Source organism: Mugil cephalus, chromosome 13 (assembly GCF_022458985.1).
Source record: "Mugil cephalus isolate CIBA_MC_2020 chromosome 13, CIBA_Mcephalus_1.1, whole genome shotgun sequence".
NCBI classification, from domain to species: domain Eukaryota; kingdom Metazoa; phylum Chordata; class Actinopteri; order Mugiliformes; family Mugilidae; genus Mugil; species Mugil cephalus.
In genome coordinates this window covers 10,082,599-10,105,182 of record NC_061782.1, presented here as the reverse complement: position 1 = coordinate 10,105,182, position 22,584 = coordinate 10,082,599, and the positions used below count along the sequence as shown (strand labels likewise).

The following is a 22,584-nucleotide window of genomic DNA, read 5'->3' as shown; positions in this document are numbered from 1 at the left end:
AAACGAATAGTTGCAATAAGATGCGCACATATTGGCGATAAAACCACGACGAATAAAAAGGAGCCAAAGGGCCTCCTTCGCCATTCCTCACCTCTCCTCGGTGGCCGCACGAGGTGTGTGGTGTCATTTATGACGAGCTTGAAATCATCCAGCAGCAAGATGTCTATACCCGTGGAGGAGGCAACCCTCGCTCCATCTGGAGAGGAAAACAAATGGGGAGGGAGGGAGTGAGAAACATGGAACGCCGATGGGTATCCACTTCAATCTCTATTCTCCTCTCTTGATAATCAGGCATGTTGCTCTCTGATTACTGTGAGAGGTAAAACCAGAGGCACTTACACACTAAGAGTGAGATTTCAAGTACCAGTTGTTTCTGCTGTAATAAACCCCTCAAGCAGAGTGGGGACTAAAAAAAAAAAAAATCTTTTCAGAGACGCATGCAGTGGTATTAAATTCTGACGCAAAGCCACAGCTGCAACACTTAAAAGCCAATAAAAAAAAAAAATACAACACTTGAAAAGCCAGCGAGGATATGTGAATCCCTCCGGAGTGAACGGATATCGTGTTTGTGCTTGCGCCCGTGAGCGTACCCATGGAGTAGATGGCTACCCGGTCGATGCCTCTGTCCTCCGCCTGGAGCTGCTGCAGGAACACTCCCACACAGTCACTGAGAGGCTTGAGGGTGAACTGGCAGCGCTCTCGTCTGGACGGCAAGCTGACCGAGATCACCGGCAGCCCGTTCTGATACACCACCGTCACCTCTGAAGGGGTCAATGCAAAAGAAAACAAGGGTCAGCCAATGCAGTGAAGTGTCGATTTCAATTGTTCCAACTTTAAGTGAACTTGTCTCTAAAAAGTAGAGGGTGATTTTTTTTTTTTACAACCAGCAGGGGGCAGTACAAAAGAAAGTCCACAGGTTGGATGAATGCAACAAAAAACTGTACAAGACTCATCAATGTAACAGCATGCCATCAAACACTCTAAGAACAATATATATTTCATCTAATTGTCTTTATACTACACTTCTTTAAATGCATATTAAACATCTGCATGTCTTTGGCTAATCTGTACAGGGGCACCTCTTTACCAATGACAACTGGAATAGCCCCTCCCTCCCTCCCCCACACGGCCCTCTTCAGGACAAGTGGTTACGGAAAATGAATGTCACTGCCTACAGTGCAGGCCCTTGGGTGCCATTAAACCACAGAAGAAGAAGAAGACGCAACTAGACAGCGCCTATCAAAGGTCAAGCTGTTAAAGGTTGAAACATCTCATTTCTTTTAGCTTTATCCAGCTGCTTGTACGCAGGAGAATGGAAACAGCGTCAAATAACTGCGATGAAGAGATTACGTATTAGTGGTGACAGGCAGTCACTGAAAAACGCCGCCAACTGCTGTTTTGACAAAATAAGCCCTTGCAAGATTAGGAGCTCTTGAGCATCAATGCAGCATTAATACTGCTACCCTTTCCCTCACAGGAGCATTGTCGATACGTAGATGCCAGCTATTGATATTTCCTGTCCGCATAGAAAAGCTCAAAAGACTTCTCACGGAGCCTTGATGCCGTGGCGGGACTGCCAATGAAAAATACCTCAAGGTACACGTCGCAGTTTATCCCCCTCCCTCAAAGGTTTTGGCTTTTTACTAGCTGCAAAAAAAGAAGACGGAATAATTCAGGGCTCCTGGGGCGAACAGAATGTACTCCCAGTTGCAAGTTCACATTTGTGATTTTGTCTGTTAGAAGTGCAAGCTACTTATTTAAAACAAAAAAAAAAAAAGCATGACGATAAGAATAGTAATTTTTATTCCTAACAGCTGAGCCTGCGATCTGCTCAGTGGTACTTTCTGGAATACTAATAACAGTTTGTAATGCGGCTTTATTGGTCCATAACCAAAGTAGGGTTATAATGAGCTTGCACAGCTTATACCATTATCATGCAGAGTGGCCTCTAATGACAGAGCTATGAATCAACGCAGAGGGCTGCCAGCCCAAAGAAGAGACGATCCAGGATGCCTTGTTGCTGCTGCTGCTGCTGCTGCTGCTGCTGCACCCACCAACCTCTGCCTCCTGCTCAGGGCCACTGCAGTGAATCAGCACATCTTTTAAGTGAAGCAGCATCAGCTGGCACAGGCAGCTCTGTCCGGGCCACGTTCAGAGGCGCAAAGGCTCAGAAGTTTCATTTACACAGCTATTTCTTTATTACGGCAAGACCTTCTCCCAAAGTATCCGAGCTGCTCCCTCTGCATCTGTTCTCTTTGTCCTCTGCTACCCAGTAAAGTGTGAGGATCGTGTGTGACTACAAACTCACTTTAAAAATCAAATCAGCCCATTCTGCAATGCTGCTGCCACCCCGGCCCTTCTCCTCCTCCTTCTGTTCGCGCTCTCCGTCTCTCATGCCTCTCAAACAGACGAGCAGATGCTACCCCGAGACGGATTCCATATTAATGACTACTGGCTGTTAACTCCAAATGAGCCTCTGCTGTCTGATCAATGCAGAATTTCTCTTTTGTGCGGATCTCATTTGTCTTGGGCAGAGAGCAGACGCCGGGTTGAGGGGTTTCCTTTAAACAGGGGAACCTCTGCAGAAAATTAACTCCTCCAAGACCAGCAGGACAATCTGGATTTGTAGCAGGCAAAGTAAGTTGAATGACATTAGGCGAGGTGAAGACTTACCCTCTGGAGCAGCAGAGGAACACAACAGTCTCTGGCCTTGCCATGAGGGGGCGCCCTTCCAAACCTGCCGACAGGAAGAGAAAACTGGTTATTCAACTCTCTGCAATTTCATGTACACGCTGTTCTTTCTAGTAACAAGAGGTGCTGTTGAAACATGACACAACCCTAACCTATTCCATTTAGTCTGCTAATTGCTTTTTCCTAGAGGATTGTGTAACAAAATGGCGTCTCCTGCTCCAGTTTCGAAAAATGCTCCCTCTTTGCAGCCACACCCAAAGAATGGCACATGTCTAACTGCCGCTTCGCAGTCACAGAAATATTCCACAGAAAAAAGGACGAGGCATTAAAGTGCACACAACAGCAGCTCACATCCCATATAAACACACAAGCATCCAGACACAGAAACCACCTCTTTGAGGACAACACCACAGCGGGAGAGAGGAGGCGGTCAAATGAAAAACAACAATGTAGTGTCCCAGACTGGGGGACGATGAACACACGGGCAGGGTTTAGGGGAAATCCTCGTCTTTTCTGTCGCTGCTGCCGCGCACAGTTAAGAGAGGAGTGTCCATCTAACCGAGCAGCATGTGATTTAAATTATAGAGCGCATCATGTTTTCTGGGAAGCCGTGATCGGGCCCACAGGGCATCAGGCGAGCTGTCAGAGCTTCTCACACTTAAAACAGAAAGAGCGGAGGTGAAGATGAGAAATCAAGCGAGAGAAAGCGCCCGGGGGATAACCATGACTTTTATTTTTCCATTGAAGATTTAGTCTTGGTCTTTTGTTTTTATTTGTACATTGTATTCAATAACTGCAGATTGGATCGGTGAGGATCAGGACAGTGCAGTACATGACACATTCAATGTCTGGGCTACAGACAGTATTATATTCAACAAATACAAATTTCTTCAAATACACATAACATAACTGACATATTTTAGTAAAGAGATGAGGGATAAAGGAATAAAGAAATATGGGATAGCTTAATATTGAATGCAAAATGATAATAATAATGTGTATTTATAAATAGTACTAGGCTGCGTTTAATATAGAACACATATAGTAGGAAGTCCCGACTTAATCTCTCCATCAGTTTCGGGGTCCTTGGCCCCGATGCAGACATTACTTCTTCGAACTGATTTTTATTAGAGATTCCAGCGTAACTGTGGACAGGAACATTAACATTTTTGACATGTGCAAAATGGTTCTGCTGGTGTGGAATCTGTTTTGTCTGCTCCAACTTTATAACTGAATTCATTCAACAGAAAAATGGGACCAAACAGACCCACCGGCCAGTGCCCGCATCAATCCTGGCTTTTCTTTCCATCCTTCAAACACTTGTTTTGACAACTTGTTGTTTCCCTGCCACCGTGTCCCTGTCCCTCCTGGAAACCCATCGTACACAGGCAGACGCTGGTCAACGCGCCCAGAGACGGATGATTGGTTCAAGCGTTCCTCCTGAACGGATCAGCGGAGTCGGTCGATCCGTCCGATGGAAGGCTCCTTCTGATCGGGACCGTCGGATATGATGGAGCGGTTACGGGGCGTTTGCGATAATGATTTATTGGTAGAATATTAGTGCCTAAGCAAATGTGGACAATGTTGAGCTTTCAGCAGACACGCCTTTCAGCTTACAGCAGTTACACTCACTCTGTGTGCAACTCTTGTAATATCAGATCTACCATGTGCCCACACTCTCTTGACCCTTACTGAGCCGAACCACAACAGAGATCCAAAGTTCTCGCAGCTTCTCATTCATGGCTCCACTATTGGAAGCAAAAAAAAAAGACATCTCAAGTGGAGTATTTCCGTGTCGCTGCTACAGCGAGTATGAATGCCACGGCCTGTTTTTAATTAGTGAGCATTACAGATATGCCGGCCAACTCTGATAGAGGTCTCACACTACACAGTTCTGCTGATTTCTCTGTATTTTCCAGCTTTATATAATCTGTTTGTCAGGTTTGTCAGAGAAAGCCCGTGTTATAAAGTTTCTTGTGACTGACAGAACTAAACTCACAAAGAGTTTCCTGTCAGCAGCAGTGAGAGCCTGCGTCGCGGCTACCTGCAAACCCAGGATCAGACGGCGACACAGAGGCCCCCGACAGAGCTGCCGATTCGAGCATCCCGCCGTCAATCAAGAAATGTGACGGCCGATCAGTCTCCACAGTTGTCTAATCCAGACGGACGAAGCTTTAAGTCAGGCGGTGCAAACAAGACGGGCCACTGGAGGTACAAGTGCCGACAATGCTTCGGGGAAACCAACAGAACCAGGTTTCGGTAGCAGAACATGAGTGATGTTAATTGGCGATTAAGCGCTAACCTGTACTTGAACTTCGGAATTTAAAAGAGGTCCCCAGACGCACTGCGACGCAACACAACACCGTTCAGGCACATATCAGGGGCGCAGCGAGGGTCCACCGACGCAGGCCCCCGCTAAGTGTACCGGTGCTCTTCTTGTCACATCGTCAAAGACCAAATAAGGCCTCAACTTCCTTTTCCTACTTTTCCAACTTTGGTAATTTCACAGTAGGATGAAGTTAAATTAGTCCTAAAACATCTGTGAAAGTAAATGCCAGCACTGCAGCAATAATGCAGGACCTCTTCTGTGTGTTTGTGTTTGTGTGTTTGTGTGTGTGTGCGAGAACACCATTCGCCTTCACACCGCACCAAGTAGAGCCCAAACAGTGATTAAGGCTGTTGATCAGATGACACGCTGAGAAAGGGGTTTTGGCCGGTCTGGAATATATCTGCACAGGCTGCAGACAGCGGCCCAGCGCGGCCTCACTCATTCATTAACTTCGTCTGTTTGAAGCCAGGAGGAAAGATTTTATCACGACACTCACAACATCGGCAGCCCACGCACCCTGACACCAGGCAGCATCACAAACATATGCAAATGGGGCACTGGCACATGCGGCCCGTCCATCTGTGGAGCGACGTGTTCGTGTAAAATGCGCCTCTGCGCATTTGCAGGTGGCGTGTGTGCATGTGTGTCGACCCGTCTGCTCACCAGCCTGCTTGTCAGCGGTAGTTGCAGAACGGCTGAGCGAAGACCCCCCCTTCCTCCTCTCACCCCAAACCCACCCCTCCCTCCCTCCCTCCCTCCCTCGGCACACAGCCATTGAAATGCTGCCTGAAATATTTAACAGTGTAGCAGCAGTCAATAGCACAGCAACCTTGGAATCAATGTCACACGGCCCGAGAGAGGCACAGAGAAACAAAGGAGCGGGCGCCGAGGACGGCTGAGGAGATGGACAGATGAGCTTGGAGGGAGAAAGAGGGGTGGGGAGGTGTGTGTGTGGGGGGGGATAGAGGAGGACGAAGCGCCGATAAATGGAGGAGCAGCAGGGGAGCGATAGAGATAAATGAAGGCTGGAGTAAAACGGCGTGAGTCACGGGTGCGCTTGCGTTTTTCCAGACCATGTGCTGCATATACTGTACCCTGCAGCAGACGATCCCTCCCCGCTGGAACGTGACTGTACTCGGTGCGTGTGCAGCGAGAAGGTGAAGAAAGGGAGGAAGGCAAAGTGAGGCACGGTGGAAGGAAAAGGGAGAGGGAGGGAGATGCAAAGAGAAAGCTGTGACTGAGAGGGGGAGCGGGGAAAGGAGGCGTGGGGAGGGTGGGAGGGCGGAGGGCGGGCGGGGAGGACTGCTGATCACTGCAGTATAGGAATCCCTCGTCTAGAAAGGGGGGTTGCCCCTTCGAATTCACCCTCCCTCCTCCCTCCATCTTTGGCTAACTCGCACCGGATCCTGATGTGCGGCTTTTGATCTCCTTTCAATTCTCCCCTGCACTGCGCTTTAACTTCCGCTGCATTTCATCATGTCCCACGTGGGCTCGTGTGCATTCTCCATCAATTACAAAACAAACAACCAAAAAAAAAAAAAAAAAAACTCTTCTCAATTTCAGAGCAGTAAACGCACGCACGCTCGATTATATTACACACACTCTGGAAGATTGAAAAATATTATTATGCTGAAGAAAATCTTTGCCCCTCCCCTGTTCCCTCATAACACATGCATGAGGCACGATATCGATCCGCAGTGAAAATTAATCATCCTCATACGGGATGACTGTAACAGCCTCACACAGATGTGGCACCGTTCAGGAAAAAAATAAAACTGTGTAGAAGTGTTGAGTGTATAAGGTTTTCCACAGCTCTGTTAGCCCTGTTATCAATATCCCCCCCAATGTGCAGGGATTTCCATTTGTTGTGTTAAATTCCAGCTACATGGTGATATTCTCATTTTCACTGCAGATTATGCATGTGCAGGAATTTGCAAGATTTATTAGTTCTCCTCCTCCTCCTCCTCCTCCTGCACAGTCGCACAGATTCATAAACTGTTGGCAGATCTGCTGTGACGGTGGTTGTTCTGCAGCCAAAACAAAGAAACTGGGTTATTTTAGGAGTTCTGTGCAAAGTGACAAAACGCGCGATGTCTTGTCGTTTTTATACGGTACATCAGCGGCACGCGCTTCGTCGTCCTGCCAAAACTTCATTCATCTTTCCGTTTTAAGCTCGCTCACTACTACAGTGAAATCTGAGTGTCTAAATATAAGGATGTTTCCACATACACCACGGATACAGAACCCTGCCCCCTCCTCCCCTCGTTGAACCAACAGGACAAGTGTGGACTGCCTCATCTTCTGCTTCTTCTTTGACGTTATTGCTGAACCTCAACACAAAATGACGCAGCAGTTTAAAACCGTCTTCTTCTCCGAGCGCATCCTTTTCACACCAGGGGCCGACAACAATAGCCGACAATGGCTTGAAGTGTGCCTGTGTGTGTGTCACCAGCCCAGAAGAAAAATGCCTCTGACATAATTCCCATTACACGCTGCCCTTCAGGGGGAGGGGACGGCGCAAACCTTTGTTGCCATTTGTCTGCACAATGACCGCATCCATCTACGTGGTAATGTGCTGCACCGGGTCGCGGCCCCGAGGGCTGGTTAACGTGGACGTTCGTGAATCCACGCATGGATACACCGGTTAATCTGAGCCTCACCTGCACGTTATATATGGAGCACATACGACGCACTCATCCTGGGCACAAATGCGTCAAGGTTGTCATTTAATATAGCGCCCGTATTTCAGGTGTACTTAAAATCTTTTATTTATTGCTTGACGGTCAAGGCAAGGGTCAAAGGGTGAGGGGGCACCGTCAGGCGGCCATGACAGACGGTGCATGGTTAAGACGGGGTCAGCGAGAGGTCAGTGTATGCAGAAGAAGAAACTACTTGGGGACAAATCGATATGAGGCCAGTCTAGAGGACAGGACAGGGATCCTGCTTTTACCCGAGAGGTGAAGGCAAAGGTCCGTGTCACTGAGAGCCGTACGAGGGGATGACGACCCAGTATCAATGAGCCACCGCAGACAATGCTTCAGTTTGTAGGATATCACCAACAATCAGCTGAGCCCCCCTCCTGCTGACTCAAATTTTAGGATTGTTTCCACGCGCCTTGTTAGAGAGAGGCAAGCGAGGTTTACGAGCTATTAAATTGAAAATGCACCACGTCCTCTATCTTATTTCACCGCTGGAAGGAATGCACATGAACGCTGATCTCATTCATTAAGCCAGGGTGTTACCTTTGATTCTTCTCTCTTTTTATTGTACATTGCGTTTCGGGTTTTATTTCACTTTTATAGCGCATTAAGAGCCTGCTGACTGTGACAGTTTCAAAACTCTCTCTTGCTCTCATTTCCGGCAATGCGCAGTGTTTTTATTGCCTCTAGAAAATAATTAAACGTCAACTAAATTATGCGAAAACAGCATCGGTTAGAGCTTTTATTTTATTGCTACAGTTTTAAATTTAGACACTCAGATGCGGTTCTGGTCATTTGTTTTGTTTTGTGTTCCTGTCTAGTCAAAGTTAAGTTTTAATATAAAGAAATAAAACTTTAATACAGAAAATCATGTGGCTTGTGAAACCTCTTCACTGATTGATTTAATTATACACTTCGCAATGTTCCAGCCTGGTACAAAAACTATTTTAAACTTCCACATTCATGACCAAAGTATGGAGCCCCATTTTTATAAAACTTAAAAAAAGGCAGGGCTGCTCTGATTGGGTGATCTCACAGGTTGTCTGACGTGGCGTCACCTTCCCCCAATAAGCTCCGCTTCTTTGACTTTCACTTTTTAACTAGCTGAGAGTTAGAAGGTGTCAGACTTTGCCAAGATGGCCCCAACCAGAGCCACTACACTGAGCTTAAAAAACCTCTCCTCAGGAAGCCAGTGGATCATGTCATGGACGGATGGTCAATATTTGCATATGATAATTAATTTGCAATGATATAAAAAAAAATTGCATATCCGCCTTTCTTTTACAAGTTTGAAGAAAACTTTATTTTCACAAATCCAGATTAATTCATTATTATATCATTATTAATTGTTTTTTCTGTTTACTGAGGCAACAGTTACTAAACTAAAGGCCTGAATTCCACACTGCAGGAAAAAAGAGTTAAACTGCTGTCTCATGTCGTATAGATTCTACATCTGGTGTGAAAAGGTCATACAGTGGGTGCAGTATAGCTGATGTGGCCAGTTTCTGTCTCACCTCTGCTCTATCTATTCTGCACCAGATGAGAGGTCCCGTCCACTCAGCTCCCTGCAGCCCTGCACATTTCCCCGATGTGGGGTTAACAAGCTGAGAAGCACAGCTGCGCCTGCTCCGAAGCGCTCGCAATCCCCTGCACGCACACGTTCGCAATCCGCTCAGAAATACAGACAAAAGAGCGCATACACCTGGATAAGACTGTCACTCTGTGTTTGCAACAGAAGAAAGTGGATTTGGGGACAGTGTGACAGTAATCAGTGTCGTTTTTTTTTTTCCGCCTCAGCGCCGACGAGCTTATGTAAGGGAAGAAAGCGCTGCCTTTTCTCTGGACTGCGTTCCTTGTCTGGTAAAAGCTATTAGCAGATATGAAATCAGCAGTCACATTATTGAAGGCTTCAGTATTAAGTAATCTCCTCTCATGCACTGAGAGGGGAAACCGTGAGGGGGGACGGCGTGCCCCACAGAAGCCCGTATCAATCGGATCGCTCCACTGCAATGCAGAGTTGATAGTGGAAACAACCCTCCCTTGATTGGGCTATTTTGAGCCTCAAGAACACAAACCAGTAACGAAGTATAATTCTAGATGGATCATTCATTCCATTTCAGTAAACGTCTTCTTCAACATGCTTTGATTCTAATCGATTTATTCCATGAAGGCTGGGATACGTCCTCAGCTGTGAACGTTTCTTGACACGTCGGCCAGTTTGACCATCTTACCCACATCACTCCCACTCCCCCCCCCCCCCCCCCCCCCCCCCCCCCCCCTTCAGTCCAACAACACTGGAACCTGATGCATTATTAAAGAGCGGTGCATGCTTTCACGCCTGTGCTTAGAAGGCGGGCAGCGTTTCTGGCCATTGTGCTCTAGAGCTGCTGCTCCTCAAAGGGTTGCATCCAGCTGAGAAGCAGCATCTGCATTCTCCTTGGGACACTCATGAGATGAGAGCAGTGCAGAAATTGAAAGTAGTGTACATATATAACACACATATGCACATACATTTATATATAGCAAGAGACGGTAGGCATTTGCGTGTGCCTGCAAGCGCAGTAGGACCCTCTTTGATTGCTCATACACCAGATGGCACTAGCTGCTTGTGTCCATGTTGACTTCAGTCACGCAACCCTCGACCACTTACATACTGTACCACACAAACCAATGGCATTTCTCCTTGGGCTCTTATTGTTTCCTTTGTTCTCCTATAAACATATTTTTCTGCTCTTCAAAGTAATTCAGGCCCCCCTGGGATACACAGACTATGTAGGCGAATCCAGCCCTGAACATGCACAATATCCCCACACCGGCCCCCGATCCCACATCAGCCCGATTAAGCCTCAAAGGTCTTAGGATCCGTCACTTCACACACATCACACATGAATCAATGCTGCTGAATAAGCACCGTTCCCTCCTTATTATCATCCCTTTTCCTCTCTTCACATCACCTCCATCCTCCATTTCCATCTACGCTTCCCAACGTGATGGTGGTATCCTCTGAGAGTGGCGCAACATTTTGCACCAGCATTACCTACCGATGTATCAATTAAAGCAAAGAAGATGAAACACGTTTTGAACCTTATATTTGCTCTTTCGAGGACAGCATCAGCGCTCTTCTGTGACCACTACACTGATTGTTCCTGGAAAAGATGCTTTGGGCAGTGGAGACTCAGCATCTTCCCACTGATGATGATACATAAACTGACAATTTGCTGTAATTTTATTTAAGAAAATCAGCACATGACCACATTTATTACAATTACAATCAGGGTTTCTAGATTAGGAAATAATGAATGTCTTTGCTACTGAAGTGTGTGGTATCATCATTTTAACATCTTAAGAGCTCTCTAAGGCCTTCAGGGGGAAAAAAAAATGCTGCAAAGAATTCTCCCCAAATTATCTGAAATAAAAATGTCACCAATTTGTCCAGGACTAGGCACAACAGTCAATTTCTGACGCAAATTCGACCTGCTTGGTGAGCCCTGAAGCCTTGTTATATCCCCAAACAACATCAAACAGTTCTCCAGTGAATATATTAGAGACTGGGGAGCTATTAGTCACTGATTCAGCTTTTGAATTCTGCATCATGCCAAAGACGAGTTTCAACAGGAGAATGATAATGAGCACACCAGTAAATCTACTAAGGAATTAGGGCTGCAAGATTCGAGAAAAAATGTGAATCGCGATTTTTTTGCTTAGAATTGACATCACGATTCTTTGGCACGGAATCATGTGTAGCAAAGGGTCGAGGGAGGAGTCAGCGGCAGTGCTGCCTTTAGGGGCGCCTGAAAAAATGGGAGCATTTGTTGGTGATGCAGCTCATGAAATAAAATGCTTAAGGATCGTTGCGTCTCGAAATGAGATCACGTGTGAATCGAGATTGCGATTTTTTATCGATTTATCGTACAGCCATATAAGGAATGTCTCATAAAGAAGGGACGTTTTCTACTCACAAGAGAAGTCCAAATTTCAACACCAGGTCTCACACACAAACAACATCAAACATCTTGCAAGTGAAATTGCAAAAGAATTCAGCAAGTCAGTGTCAGAAACATGTGTAAAACTTATGAGAAGTAGCCTCCAGCACCAAATGTATAATAATATTACATTGATAATTTTCTTTAGTTCAATAAATGACTGGAAACTCAACTTTCCATTTCATCAGTGTTCTTGAATTATATGACCTTTAACTGTAGGTTTAGTGGGTGAAAAGATTTCTCCGTCAAAAAAGTCTTCAAAGACTCTAAGTCTGTAGCAGCAAACAGAGTTTTCTGTATCAAAAAAATTCTCCCCCGGGACAAAGTTCACCGTCACTTTTATCAAAACCAACATTGAATAAAATATCATGTTCAGAGCCTGCATTAGTACTAGGTCACCAGCAATTTATCTCTCATCAGTGATGCTTAGGGGCACAACATGCTCCACTTTCCCTTTTTCCTTCATCTCTCGCCTTCCTCTCATAATCTGACCCTCGAGTTGTGTTTTCACCAAATAGTGAGACACATAAACTTTGCACCTTTTCACTCGTAAATTAACAGTAAGGCAAGATGCAAAACAAATTTAAACATCACACCGGGGAGGTCACAATTCAGGTAGCAATAGGCACAGTCTGCAGGGTACTCATCCTTGTACAGACAGGCTACTGTACCAATTTAAAAGCCTGACAATTCTCAGGCAGCTTCTGAAGTTGCAAGAAGCATCTCCTTTTTATGAATTCAAAGTGATTTTGAAGATGTTTATTCATAAGGCAATTCTATCCTCGGAGTATTGCTGTCTTGGCGAACCTATAAATATATGGATCATGTCTATGTGTTCACATTTGAGGTACGAGTCCAGGAGCAGTACACATTTTGGCGCACAATATTAAAATGCAGTACTTTATTATCCTCTAGGAGCTGTGTAATACAGTCTGTGGTTGAGCAGAGAGACACACTTCACTCAACAACAGCTTGCTTGCTTTCACCACGCGGTATCTTAGTTTTTCTTCTCTGCCTCCCTTCAGCTCTCCCCTGTGCCTTGGGAGGGTGCCTCACAGTTTTAAAACTCCAACATCCCAAAAATCTGCACATTAGAAATGATTATTTAAACATTTTTATGTAACAGCTCTAAATCTCCAAACTCCTTTCTAAGGGAGTCAGAAAAACGCCAATCAACGATGTGCCCATTCAGCTCTTAAGTCTTGAGTGTTTGAAAAGGTAAAAGCGGTACTAAGCTCTCGCCAGGCTTGTTCCGTTGAGGGACTAATTAAATGTCAGCGGAGACAAAACTTGCAGCGAAACTCAACAATGAAAATGTCAAATTTAAATTTCAAGGCAGCCAGGTGGCTATTAATCTCGACCAAGGGTGCTTGGTTTTATTCTTTGGTTCTTCAATCTATTAAAGTTTGCAGTATTGTTTGACTAATGGGATACATGGGTGCGTTAACCAGTAGACACATCAACCCTCAACCTAGTCAACCAAGGGGATGGAAGGAAGGGTAAAATGTTTGTGGCAAAATATATGATATCATTTTTAATAACAGTCTCTTCTTATATATTTACGACATGATCTGAGATAGTCTTGATAACTTGCCTGGTATATTATTACTGAATATGGCAGCTTTTACCATAAATGGTGAAAAGCAAGTAGAGTGTATATTTTTCTAATATTCCCTGGATGGAGAAACGGCCTTGAATGTTGCGGTCTCTGCTCTCCCAGAGCATTCAAGGTCATGAGGTGACATTCAGGGCAGAATACAGGGCCTCGCAGACTGCTAGGAATTCCTCCTAAAGACGCATTTGTTATTTATGGAGCAAAGCCTGGGAAGGCTCCTTGCGAGGAACTTTGACAGCAGACTCCCTCAGCGAGTGTCTTCCTCTGGCTGTTTCCGTGGCTTGAACATGACTGCGAAGGAACTTAGTCCAAAAAGAAAAAAAAGAAAGCTGCTAAAAATGGCCGGATTACCGGTGCTTGGTCCTAAACAGCTGAGTCTTGAGTTATCATTCTGCAGGATTGGCTGTCGAGCCTCATCAGAGGATAATCCATGTTGAGCGCTAGAAAGTTTGGAAAAACAAATTGGGTTCTCTTGGCTGTGTAAGCGATTGTGCTCGAGTTTTATTTTTCTGCAGTCCACATGGGCATATGGCATGCATATTTGCCAGAAAAATGGGCTAATGAATGCCACTCTCACACAGACTGAGCCAGCTATCGCCCAAGGAGCTTAGGGGAAGCAGCAGCACAACAACTGACTCGTGCAGGACATAGTAATGCAAGGTTCAACTCATGTGGACATTCAGCGTTCCAATTGATTACCCCAATGTTTTCTAGCTATGATGATGTTTTTCAAGCCGTGTAGAAAATATAATTTAGATGGACTCATTCTTCAGGCTAGTTTTGTGCCAGTTTCTACTTCGTTCCCGAGCCACTTTTGCAAACCGACCCTCTTATAGGCCTAGAGAGGGTGTACACCGATCAGCCACAACATAAAAGCCTCTGACAGGATAAGTAAATAACATTGACCATCTTGTGACAATGCAATGTTCTGTTAGGTAACTTTTGGACCTGGCATTCGTGTGGATATTACTGAGACAGCCACCTAGACCAGACCCAGCACTCAGAAGGTCCATATCCATTTTCCGATGAGTCATTTTGGAGGGACAAGGGAGACCTGCACAATATTAGGAAAGTGGTGATAATGTTATGTCTGCTCCGTGTACACCACTGCCTTAGATCCTTAGGCAGCAGGGACTTTTAAGAGAAGAACGTAACACACACAAAACCAACAGACGGTCGCTGGTCAATGGATAATTAGTGAGCATCGTTGGCTCTAGTTTTTGTGTTGTGCAGTCAGACCGCTGTCTGCAGCTTTTTGTACACTAGAGCATGTTGATCATGGCGAGAAAGATCACTCCGACTGGCTGATATATTTAATGGACAATTCACAAAAGGTGGATTTAACATGAGCAAGACTCGCAACATGTCAGCTCTGTCCAGCGTTTCGTATATTCACAGTCCTGGATTTTCCAGCTTCCTTATTTGAATGATGCCTCGCCAGCATGAAGAGTTATTCGATAGATAATATATGTGTTAGCTGCCAGTAGGCTGTAGTCGTTGTGGTACATTAAGCCACAGTCGGCTTTCATTCTTGCTGGTTCTTTCATGTCTGTTTGATGTATCTCGGCATCAACACTGGTTGTTCAAGCCGGAAGGATCCCTTCTGTAATCTCAACCCTAGTTTCAGCATCCACAGGAATATGTCAACTTTACTATGCGCGTGAATGGTGAAGGACAATAATGCTTCCCCTCGCGGAGAATAAAATAAATTAAGCTGAACCAGTGCCTACTGTTTTGAAATAAGTGAGCGAGTGAAAAGTGGAAGTCAAGACTGCAGCAGTATAAATATGCTTCCACAGCAACGTTAAATCAGTATTTACAGATCTGTGTCACACAGCAGTAGTAAAAAGAAAAAAAAAGGTATATTTATGGCAGCTTACAGAGCAGAGTTACTAGACTTCAGGTTTAAATACTCAATAAAGTCATCAGTGCAGATAGAAAGTCTAACTCCCTCTTCACTATTCGTTACTGAAGCTGAGATCACGGTGTCACCTTTTAAGGACACGCTGATTAATTTAGCTGTCTCTCTGATGTGACCAATGTCTATGGCTTAGGTAGCAGAACTATCCAGACCCAGTTAATAAGAAATCATGTCACAATTAAAATTAAATAATGCTAATCTGTAACCGATTGTTGAAAGGATAGGTATTCAGTTGGGATCACATTTCTCACATTGCTGATAACAACAAAAGCTTCACTCCGGGCCATTCACAACAAGCATCAAACATTCACAGACCCTGTGCTGTGGGGAGCAGCCTGCTCCCGAACACACTTTGTACAGTCGGTGGAAAATGGTCTGGTTTCTGGGAACCGTCTCTCATCCTGCCCGCCCGTTGGGTTCGGGGGGAGGAAGTCGCACCAGTCAAGCAAGCAGACAGCACAGCTTTCAGATCCTGAAGGGGTGATGGGCAGCGGCTCATGTCATCCCGCCTGCATGTGATGCGGCGGCCCCTTCCCCAGGAGCTCTGGGAGTCATGACGGACTCATCACACCGGCTCACATACACCAGACAACGCTGATAAAAGGGTCTATTAAAGTCAGCTGATAAAAAGATTGTCCCTTTCCTCTCATCCGCCCTCCTGCCCCTGCTCTCCGTTCATCCTCCATCATGACCTAAAATCAAAGTGAGCCTGACACCCGCCCTAATATATCTCTACCCTCATGTTCCCATTCACAATCTTAATCCTCGTCATCAGCGTACTGCGCCTCTTTCTCCATTCCCTCCGGCTTGAATACGATTCCAATCTCCATCTTTCTCCAGTGCCTGATCCACTGCTCCGCCTCCCACTAATATTGTTCTTACCCACTTTGCCCTTATCCTCACTGCAGGATTCAGTCTCGCTTGGATGTTGGCGAACGGGCAAGGGCATCCAAGTCTCCTCATCACATTAACTCCCACAGGGGGAATAACTGTTACAGCTCTGCTTTCTCCCCAAGGATGATCCCAATATTATTCAAGTGACTCAGGGACCTTCAAGCTAAACATCATCCTGTCGGTAACAGGTTTTAACAATGAGTATGTAAAGTTAATTTCCAAGAGCTGCCATTATTACAAAATAGAGGTGGAACAGCTTCAGCGCGATCCATGAGGAGTGTCTTTCTGTGTCATCCTTGGCAAGCTGCCAGACGTAGTACGGCCTCGGCTTCATCACTGGTGTTAACTGAAATGAACTGCAGTCCACACTCGACCATTCACTCCTGAGCCAAACGCGTTTTTAAACAGCTTTATCCTGGTTTATAATCCACTGAGGCAAAATGATAACAGTAACACGACATTTTTACACACGTAAATAATGCAATCAAGGTAATAAACAGTGTAAATCGATCAGGCATAACATTATGACCACCTTCCTAATATTGTGTAGGTCTCCCTTGTGCCTCCGAAACATCAGAGAATGGACATGGGTCTTCTGAGGGTGTCCTGTGGTGTCTGGTAACAGAATGTTGTTAATGGGGGGACTTTGGATCCTATGGGTTGAGGGGAGGAGCCTCCATGAATCAGGCTTGTTCCAGTGCATCCGAGAGATACTTGATCAGTTTGGGATCTGGTGCATTTAGAGGCCAGGCCAACACATTGTTTTTTGAGTTGATGCTCAATCGTTTTTGTCTGCGCGCCTGTGTCAGGCTGCATCCTGCTGGGGTGGCTGCTGCCCTCAAGGAGTGTCATTGCTATGGGGTGTGTGTGCTTGGTCTGGTCCAGGTGGGTGGTACATGTCTATCTAAAATCCATAAGAATGCCGGATACAAAAGTGTCCCGGCGGAACAAGATCTTTTTTACTTCACCTGTCAGTGGTTTTAATGTTGTGGCTGATCGGTGTATATAATATACAGGTAAGACGGAGCAGCAATGAATACATTGTTTTGGCTACATGGCTGACACATAAGATCATTTGCACTCGACACCAGAAGACACGCAGGCTTTCAGATACAGATTGGAGTAGCAGCTATTGTCAATGTGGTGGCCGCCGTTACAATGAGAGATTAATTTCTCCTTTAACAATGTAACAAAGCCTTACAGAGCAATAAAAACCTTTGATTGATGTGAAAAAAATATGTAAATGTTAATAAAACAGATATAATGGCTTTTGTGAACTGTAATATGTTATTAATTATGCAATTACAGAAAAGAACCAGACTAGTAAAGTAAAATAGATAGATTTTATTGAAATAAAGAACCCCTTTCTGCCAATGAGTGAGTGAGTGCAGATGAAACTACATTCTGTAGCCCCTTATATCATCTTTGTTAATGTTGCTCCTATCCATCTGTCATTGACTGTTTTTTCGTTATATAAAACGTTATACGGTGGTCTCACAAGGAAGTTTCTAAAATAAGTTCAAATGTTTCACCGGACAGACAGTTGTACCAGGTGTCTGGAAAAGACAGAACTTTGGCAAAAATGTAAGGTGTGTTCAAAGGAAATCCCTGGTGAAAAGAGCAAAGGATTTCGATACTACATCTGACATTTCCCCATAAAGGCATATGACAAGGTTTCAAAGTTAGCCAGCACTTGAGAATACTGACAGTAACTGAGATACTGCAGCGACAACAATATGGTGTGGAAAACATGAAGAAAGGAAGTCTGAATTCATGGATTTAGTTTGGATTTGTTGCGCAAATTCACTTAATTCCAATCTCTTTACATAATACTTAATACACATAGTTGTAAAGAATAGTTAACTAACTAAATTATTAACCCTACAGTTGTTGCCCATCTCTACTTGATGCATCAATGGAAGCTTAAGGTGAAAGTCTAATATATTTGTTCAAATAAATAACTGAGGATATGGCAGAAAATGTCAGAATAAAGGTGAAATTAATCTTCTTCTTAAAATTCTTCATACTGATGTTGTGATCAATCAGAGATGTCCAAGATAAGGTTGTAACCATGCAAAAATACTTCTTCCCGATTACAGGGACCATTTGGGACCAGCATCTTTTATATCAACCCTTCTGTGCAGTGTGTACTAATACTTAGCGATATTTGGAGTGCCTTTTATTTGCCTTTAGTCTGCAGAGCAGCTGTCTGAAAATTTGAGCGGAGTGAGGGTGCTCTACATAAACCGAAATCTCATTTTGCAGCAATTTTACATGCGAATATGTGCAGAAGGTACTAAATCACCAGCGCAAATAGATCAATAATGTAATTAGACACACTGACGGTATCTGAGACTTACAGGTAGTCTAAGCCTTTGCTAAGCTGATCGCTATCTGTGTGCCATGATGGAGAAATCCATTTGATTTGAAGGCAACGGGCTAAGAAAATTTTTATGTTCTGCTCCTCCACTCGCGCCACTGGCAAGGAGCAATCAAGGAATATTAAACTCAACTTGAACTTTTCATTTTTCTAAAAATCTGCCGACGGATGACTCTTGAAATCTGATGAAAGCCTCGATGACTCTTGACTCACCGCGTAGTAACACTCAAAGCTGACAGATATGCACGGACGGACTCAACACCACACTAATTAAGTGCAGAGTTAATTAAAGCTGAACAAAGCTGGAAGGTGTTCAGGTCGATTGGAGGATTACTCGTGGGTGCAATTTTCGAAAATGGTTACGTTTTAAACTCCGAGATGCAAATACATATGGGAACCAGTCACAGATGTCTGTGACAGCTGCCTCGACATTTATATATCCGTTCATTTCAGATTCTTCGCTGCCAAAGTAAAAGCCTCAAAATTATAGATTTAACACACGGTCCCTGTGAAGCAACATAATATAAAAAGCGCTCACGTCCCACCGGCTCTAAAGCTACTAAAGGTATACTTAAAGGGATATATGCCTCATCCGATCTTTGTGTGCTAGCTCACTCCTCCTCCTGAGCTGCGGGTAAAGTCAGCAAAATCCAGTCCAATCAATCTTTTGAGTTTATTAGCCTCTCTAGATAACGTGTACACACCCCTTCACACGGGCCCTCCGTCTTCATTCCACGCGCTGTCACTGGGCAGCGGGTCAAAAATAACTTTTTCAGGCAAATGTTTCCACTGACACATTTAATAACCTCGTTATTTCCTCATCCCAAAGCCTCTGGGTTGAAAACGGATGAAAACGGATTGTTGATTTGCTTGGAGCGCATATGTGGAACCCTACAACCAAAGCCCTCATGGGTTTTCTTAAGAAATGTTTTAGCCACAGTGTACGAGTAGGAACAAGGAAGGGTTTAACACGTCCCAGCACCGTTCAAACTAAATCCCTTTCTGACACCAACTGGCTGGGTGATGAGTCACAGGTTTGGACAAAGGGTTTATGGGGTAATGCGTGGTGTTGCACAAACGCTTGTGGAACTCATGCCATAAAAGGAGAGGAAGTGATGGAAACATCACACAGAGATGGATGCAACCTGAAAAGAATGAAACGGTGTGTATGAAAGAGGAAATAGTGTTTGCAACCCCTGCAAGGGCAGTTCCATGTATCACTCAAATAGAGTGACAAACTGTTTTATGGCTCCCTTCATAACAACCCTGTCTAGAGAAAACAGCAACCATTGTTCTCAGTTACTGGCGAGTCCGAAACTCCGCACCGCACTGATGCGAGCCTGTACATCGAGTTTTCCATGGAAAATAGCTGCTCGTGCCCTTGAACTACACCAGTGAGTCCAAATTCCCTAAGTCAGTGTAGATTGCTGCCTACTTCCTCCTTTAAAGTGATAGGAAACAGCAATAATACCTTGATATGACAATGCCACTTTAGCTGATATATGTCCCCATCTTTCATGGGGAATGTTACCAGACAAGGAGGATGTTTTTAAGAAAAAGTGAGAGATCCTTTAGATGTGGGATTTGGCGAAGACACGTGTCACCAACAGATCCCAACTGCCTGACAAACGCAAATTGTTCAAGCGCTTTGCACATTGCATTGCAAATCTACCTCCACTGCACTTCCCCTCTGCTACAACCTGACAGTCGCGGCTGATTTTCATATTCCGTTTTATTTTCAGCCCATCCAGCAGCATGCCCTCCAATTTAAACTCCTACACGGGGAGTGACATGAAGTGCGCTGGCTAGGTTCCAGTGTAGAACCGAAACCTGCGAGGTCCTCATATAGACTTCTCACACCCATCACGTGTCGGTTTGACATTTGACAACTTTGCCTAACTGTCACGGCTCCCGCCTGTTGGGGGCCGAGCTGCAGATGGGTTGATAGGTCCATGCATATGAGCGTGTGAGAGAGAAAGAAAGAGAGAGAAAGAGTGAGTGTGTGCAGTCATGACCCATCAGGCCTCATGGGAAGCTGCAGCTAAAGTGAGGGATGCCAAAGAGCGACAGAGGGAGGACGGGAGGGGAGGGAGGGAGCAAGTGCCTGTACTGCAGCAATGCAGAAGCAGGGCAGGAGGGATATCAATGAAATGACAACAGAGAAAATGCAAGGAGGTGGGGGGGAGTTGATTGATAACGATGCAGGGTGCTAGAAGATGTGGTGGACGGGCTCAGAGCTGGTGTTTGCGTGGTGTTTGCATGATTTTTGTTGTGTACTTTGAAGAAGAGTGTCACTGTTTTGCTGCCCTTCTGACAGTATCACCTCGGCTCCACCAAGCGGAGCCGACAAGACCTGGCAAACACTCCCTGCTGAGCCTCCGGTGTCTCCTCCCTCCCCTGCCCTCCAGAACAAACAGATCACTCTCTGGAGGAAACACAGTAAGAGGAGGGACACTCGGGACTGACGACTAGCTCCCAGCTCCCTATCAGCACAGTTGACAGTTGTTTCATCCTGCGGCGAACAAGGCTTTGCTAGGACGACCCATGGCTAACGTTTTCACTTTCCAGCAGCGTAAGTAATGTAAACATATCCTCTGTTCTCCATCCCCAACCTCCCCCCACTGCCTTTCAGAGCGGCCAGCTGCATATAAACACGGACCGAGGAAAGCCTCTACTCATTTTTCAAGCTACAACCACTCCCAGCTTGTGCAAACCCCAGCGTGCCTTCTCCATTCCGTATAGTCCGATACAGTAAATACGCAGACACCAACACAAAGCACACTAGACATACACTCACTCACCACCCAAGTAACTGCACCGAGCACAGAAAGAAAAGGAAGATGAGCTAATGCACCGCTATCCATAGCGCACGGGATTGCAAGCACTCAAAGAACAAATATCCTGTTCTCATCATAAAATTTTTATTCCATGCAAGCTGGTTGGTGGACCGAGCACATTTGCTGGGAAAAAATATACACACTTAACCTTGAGCTGATCTTTTTAACATAATGCTTTATTGGATTCTAGCTGGAACACACAAGAATACCAAAGAGTTGTGGTCGGGCCGAGCCAAGTTGGAGATGAGACAGAGGACAAAGCGGAAACACTGAGAAGTCCCTTTGCCGGATCTTATGACTCTCCGTCATGTTCTTCTGGGAGGACACCGATATGACACCTTGTGCTGAGAACATTGTCCTCAGCTCAAAAGGTTGTGCTAATCCTCCAGTGATACAATGTAAGAACAGACTTAATTAACACGTAATACGTCAGACATGCAGACTCTGACATTGGTGAACGCTTACTTCGAATCTACTCAGCAATTACAGCGTTAGCTTATGAAAAAATTATCAGGGGGACAACAGATGCTTTAAGTGTTCAGAAAAAAAATCCGTGACAACTAAGCAAACTTAATTTGCAGATAAAGTCAGGTTGGGCCAAATTCAGTCCTGCAATTGCCGATACATTTGCAGAGGTGCCTGAACAGCATGGGTATTGGCTTTTTTTTTTTTTTTAATCCATGGTCAAAACAGCATAATTATTCTTATTCTTGGTAATTTACTCACTAGAAGCAAAATACAAATTAGAAAAAAAAGAACTGATGGTAGACTCAATCGTCATAACCGACATATTCATCCAATCAGCCAAACATCCAACCTTATAATTAAAGTTGCATGGTACAATTAAAAGTACATGAATGGTTATTAAATGTATTTAATCAAGAGAAGAATTGTATTCTCCATTGTCCTGTTTTGGTTAAGTCAGCAAGATTTACAAGTACTCTGGACTCCTGATGTGATAAAGTAAACTTTTATTAAATTGCACTACAATGTGGTCTAAAAAAACACATGGCATGTAGCTTGTTGAATATACTATACAACTGTGGAAGAAATTAGTCTGCACAAAAACAGACACGAGCCTCACCAGTATCACGGTATGAGAAGTGCATCAGTCATCTGCATATCATTTAAGTCCATTGTGATATTTCAAAATTGTTCAGAATAACACAACATCTATGTTTCTCAGTGTGCAGTGTTGCAACAAAACTACATTTACTTCTGATACTTCTGCTTTC

General features: G+C 44.7%; 1 protein-coding gene across 1 annotated transcript in view; it reads right to left on the bottom strand.

Moving 5' to 3' along the window:
* mcu (mitochondrial calcium uniporter) overlaps nucleotides 1-22,584 on the bottom strand; it is a 59,065-nt gene that overhangs the window by 6,616 nt on the left and 29,865 nt on the right. The window contains exons 4-6 of the mRNA XM_047603572.1: nucleotides 2,674-2,737; nucleotides 591-761; nucleotides 92-196 (exon numbers count right to left, since the gene is read on the bottom strand). Of these exons, the coding sequence (XP_047459528.1) occupies nucleotides 92-196; nucleotides 591-761; nucleotides 2,674-2,737 (340 nt within the window). The remainder of the gene's footprint in view (nucleotides 1-91; nucleotides 197-590; nucleotides 762-2,673; nucleotides 2,738-22,584) is intronic.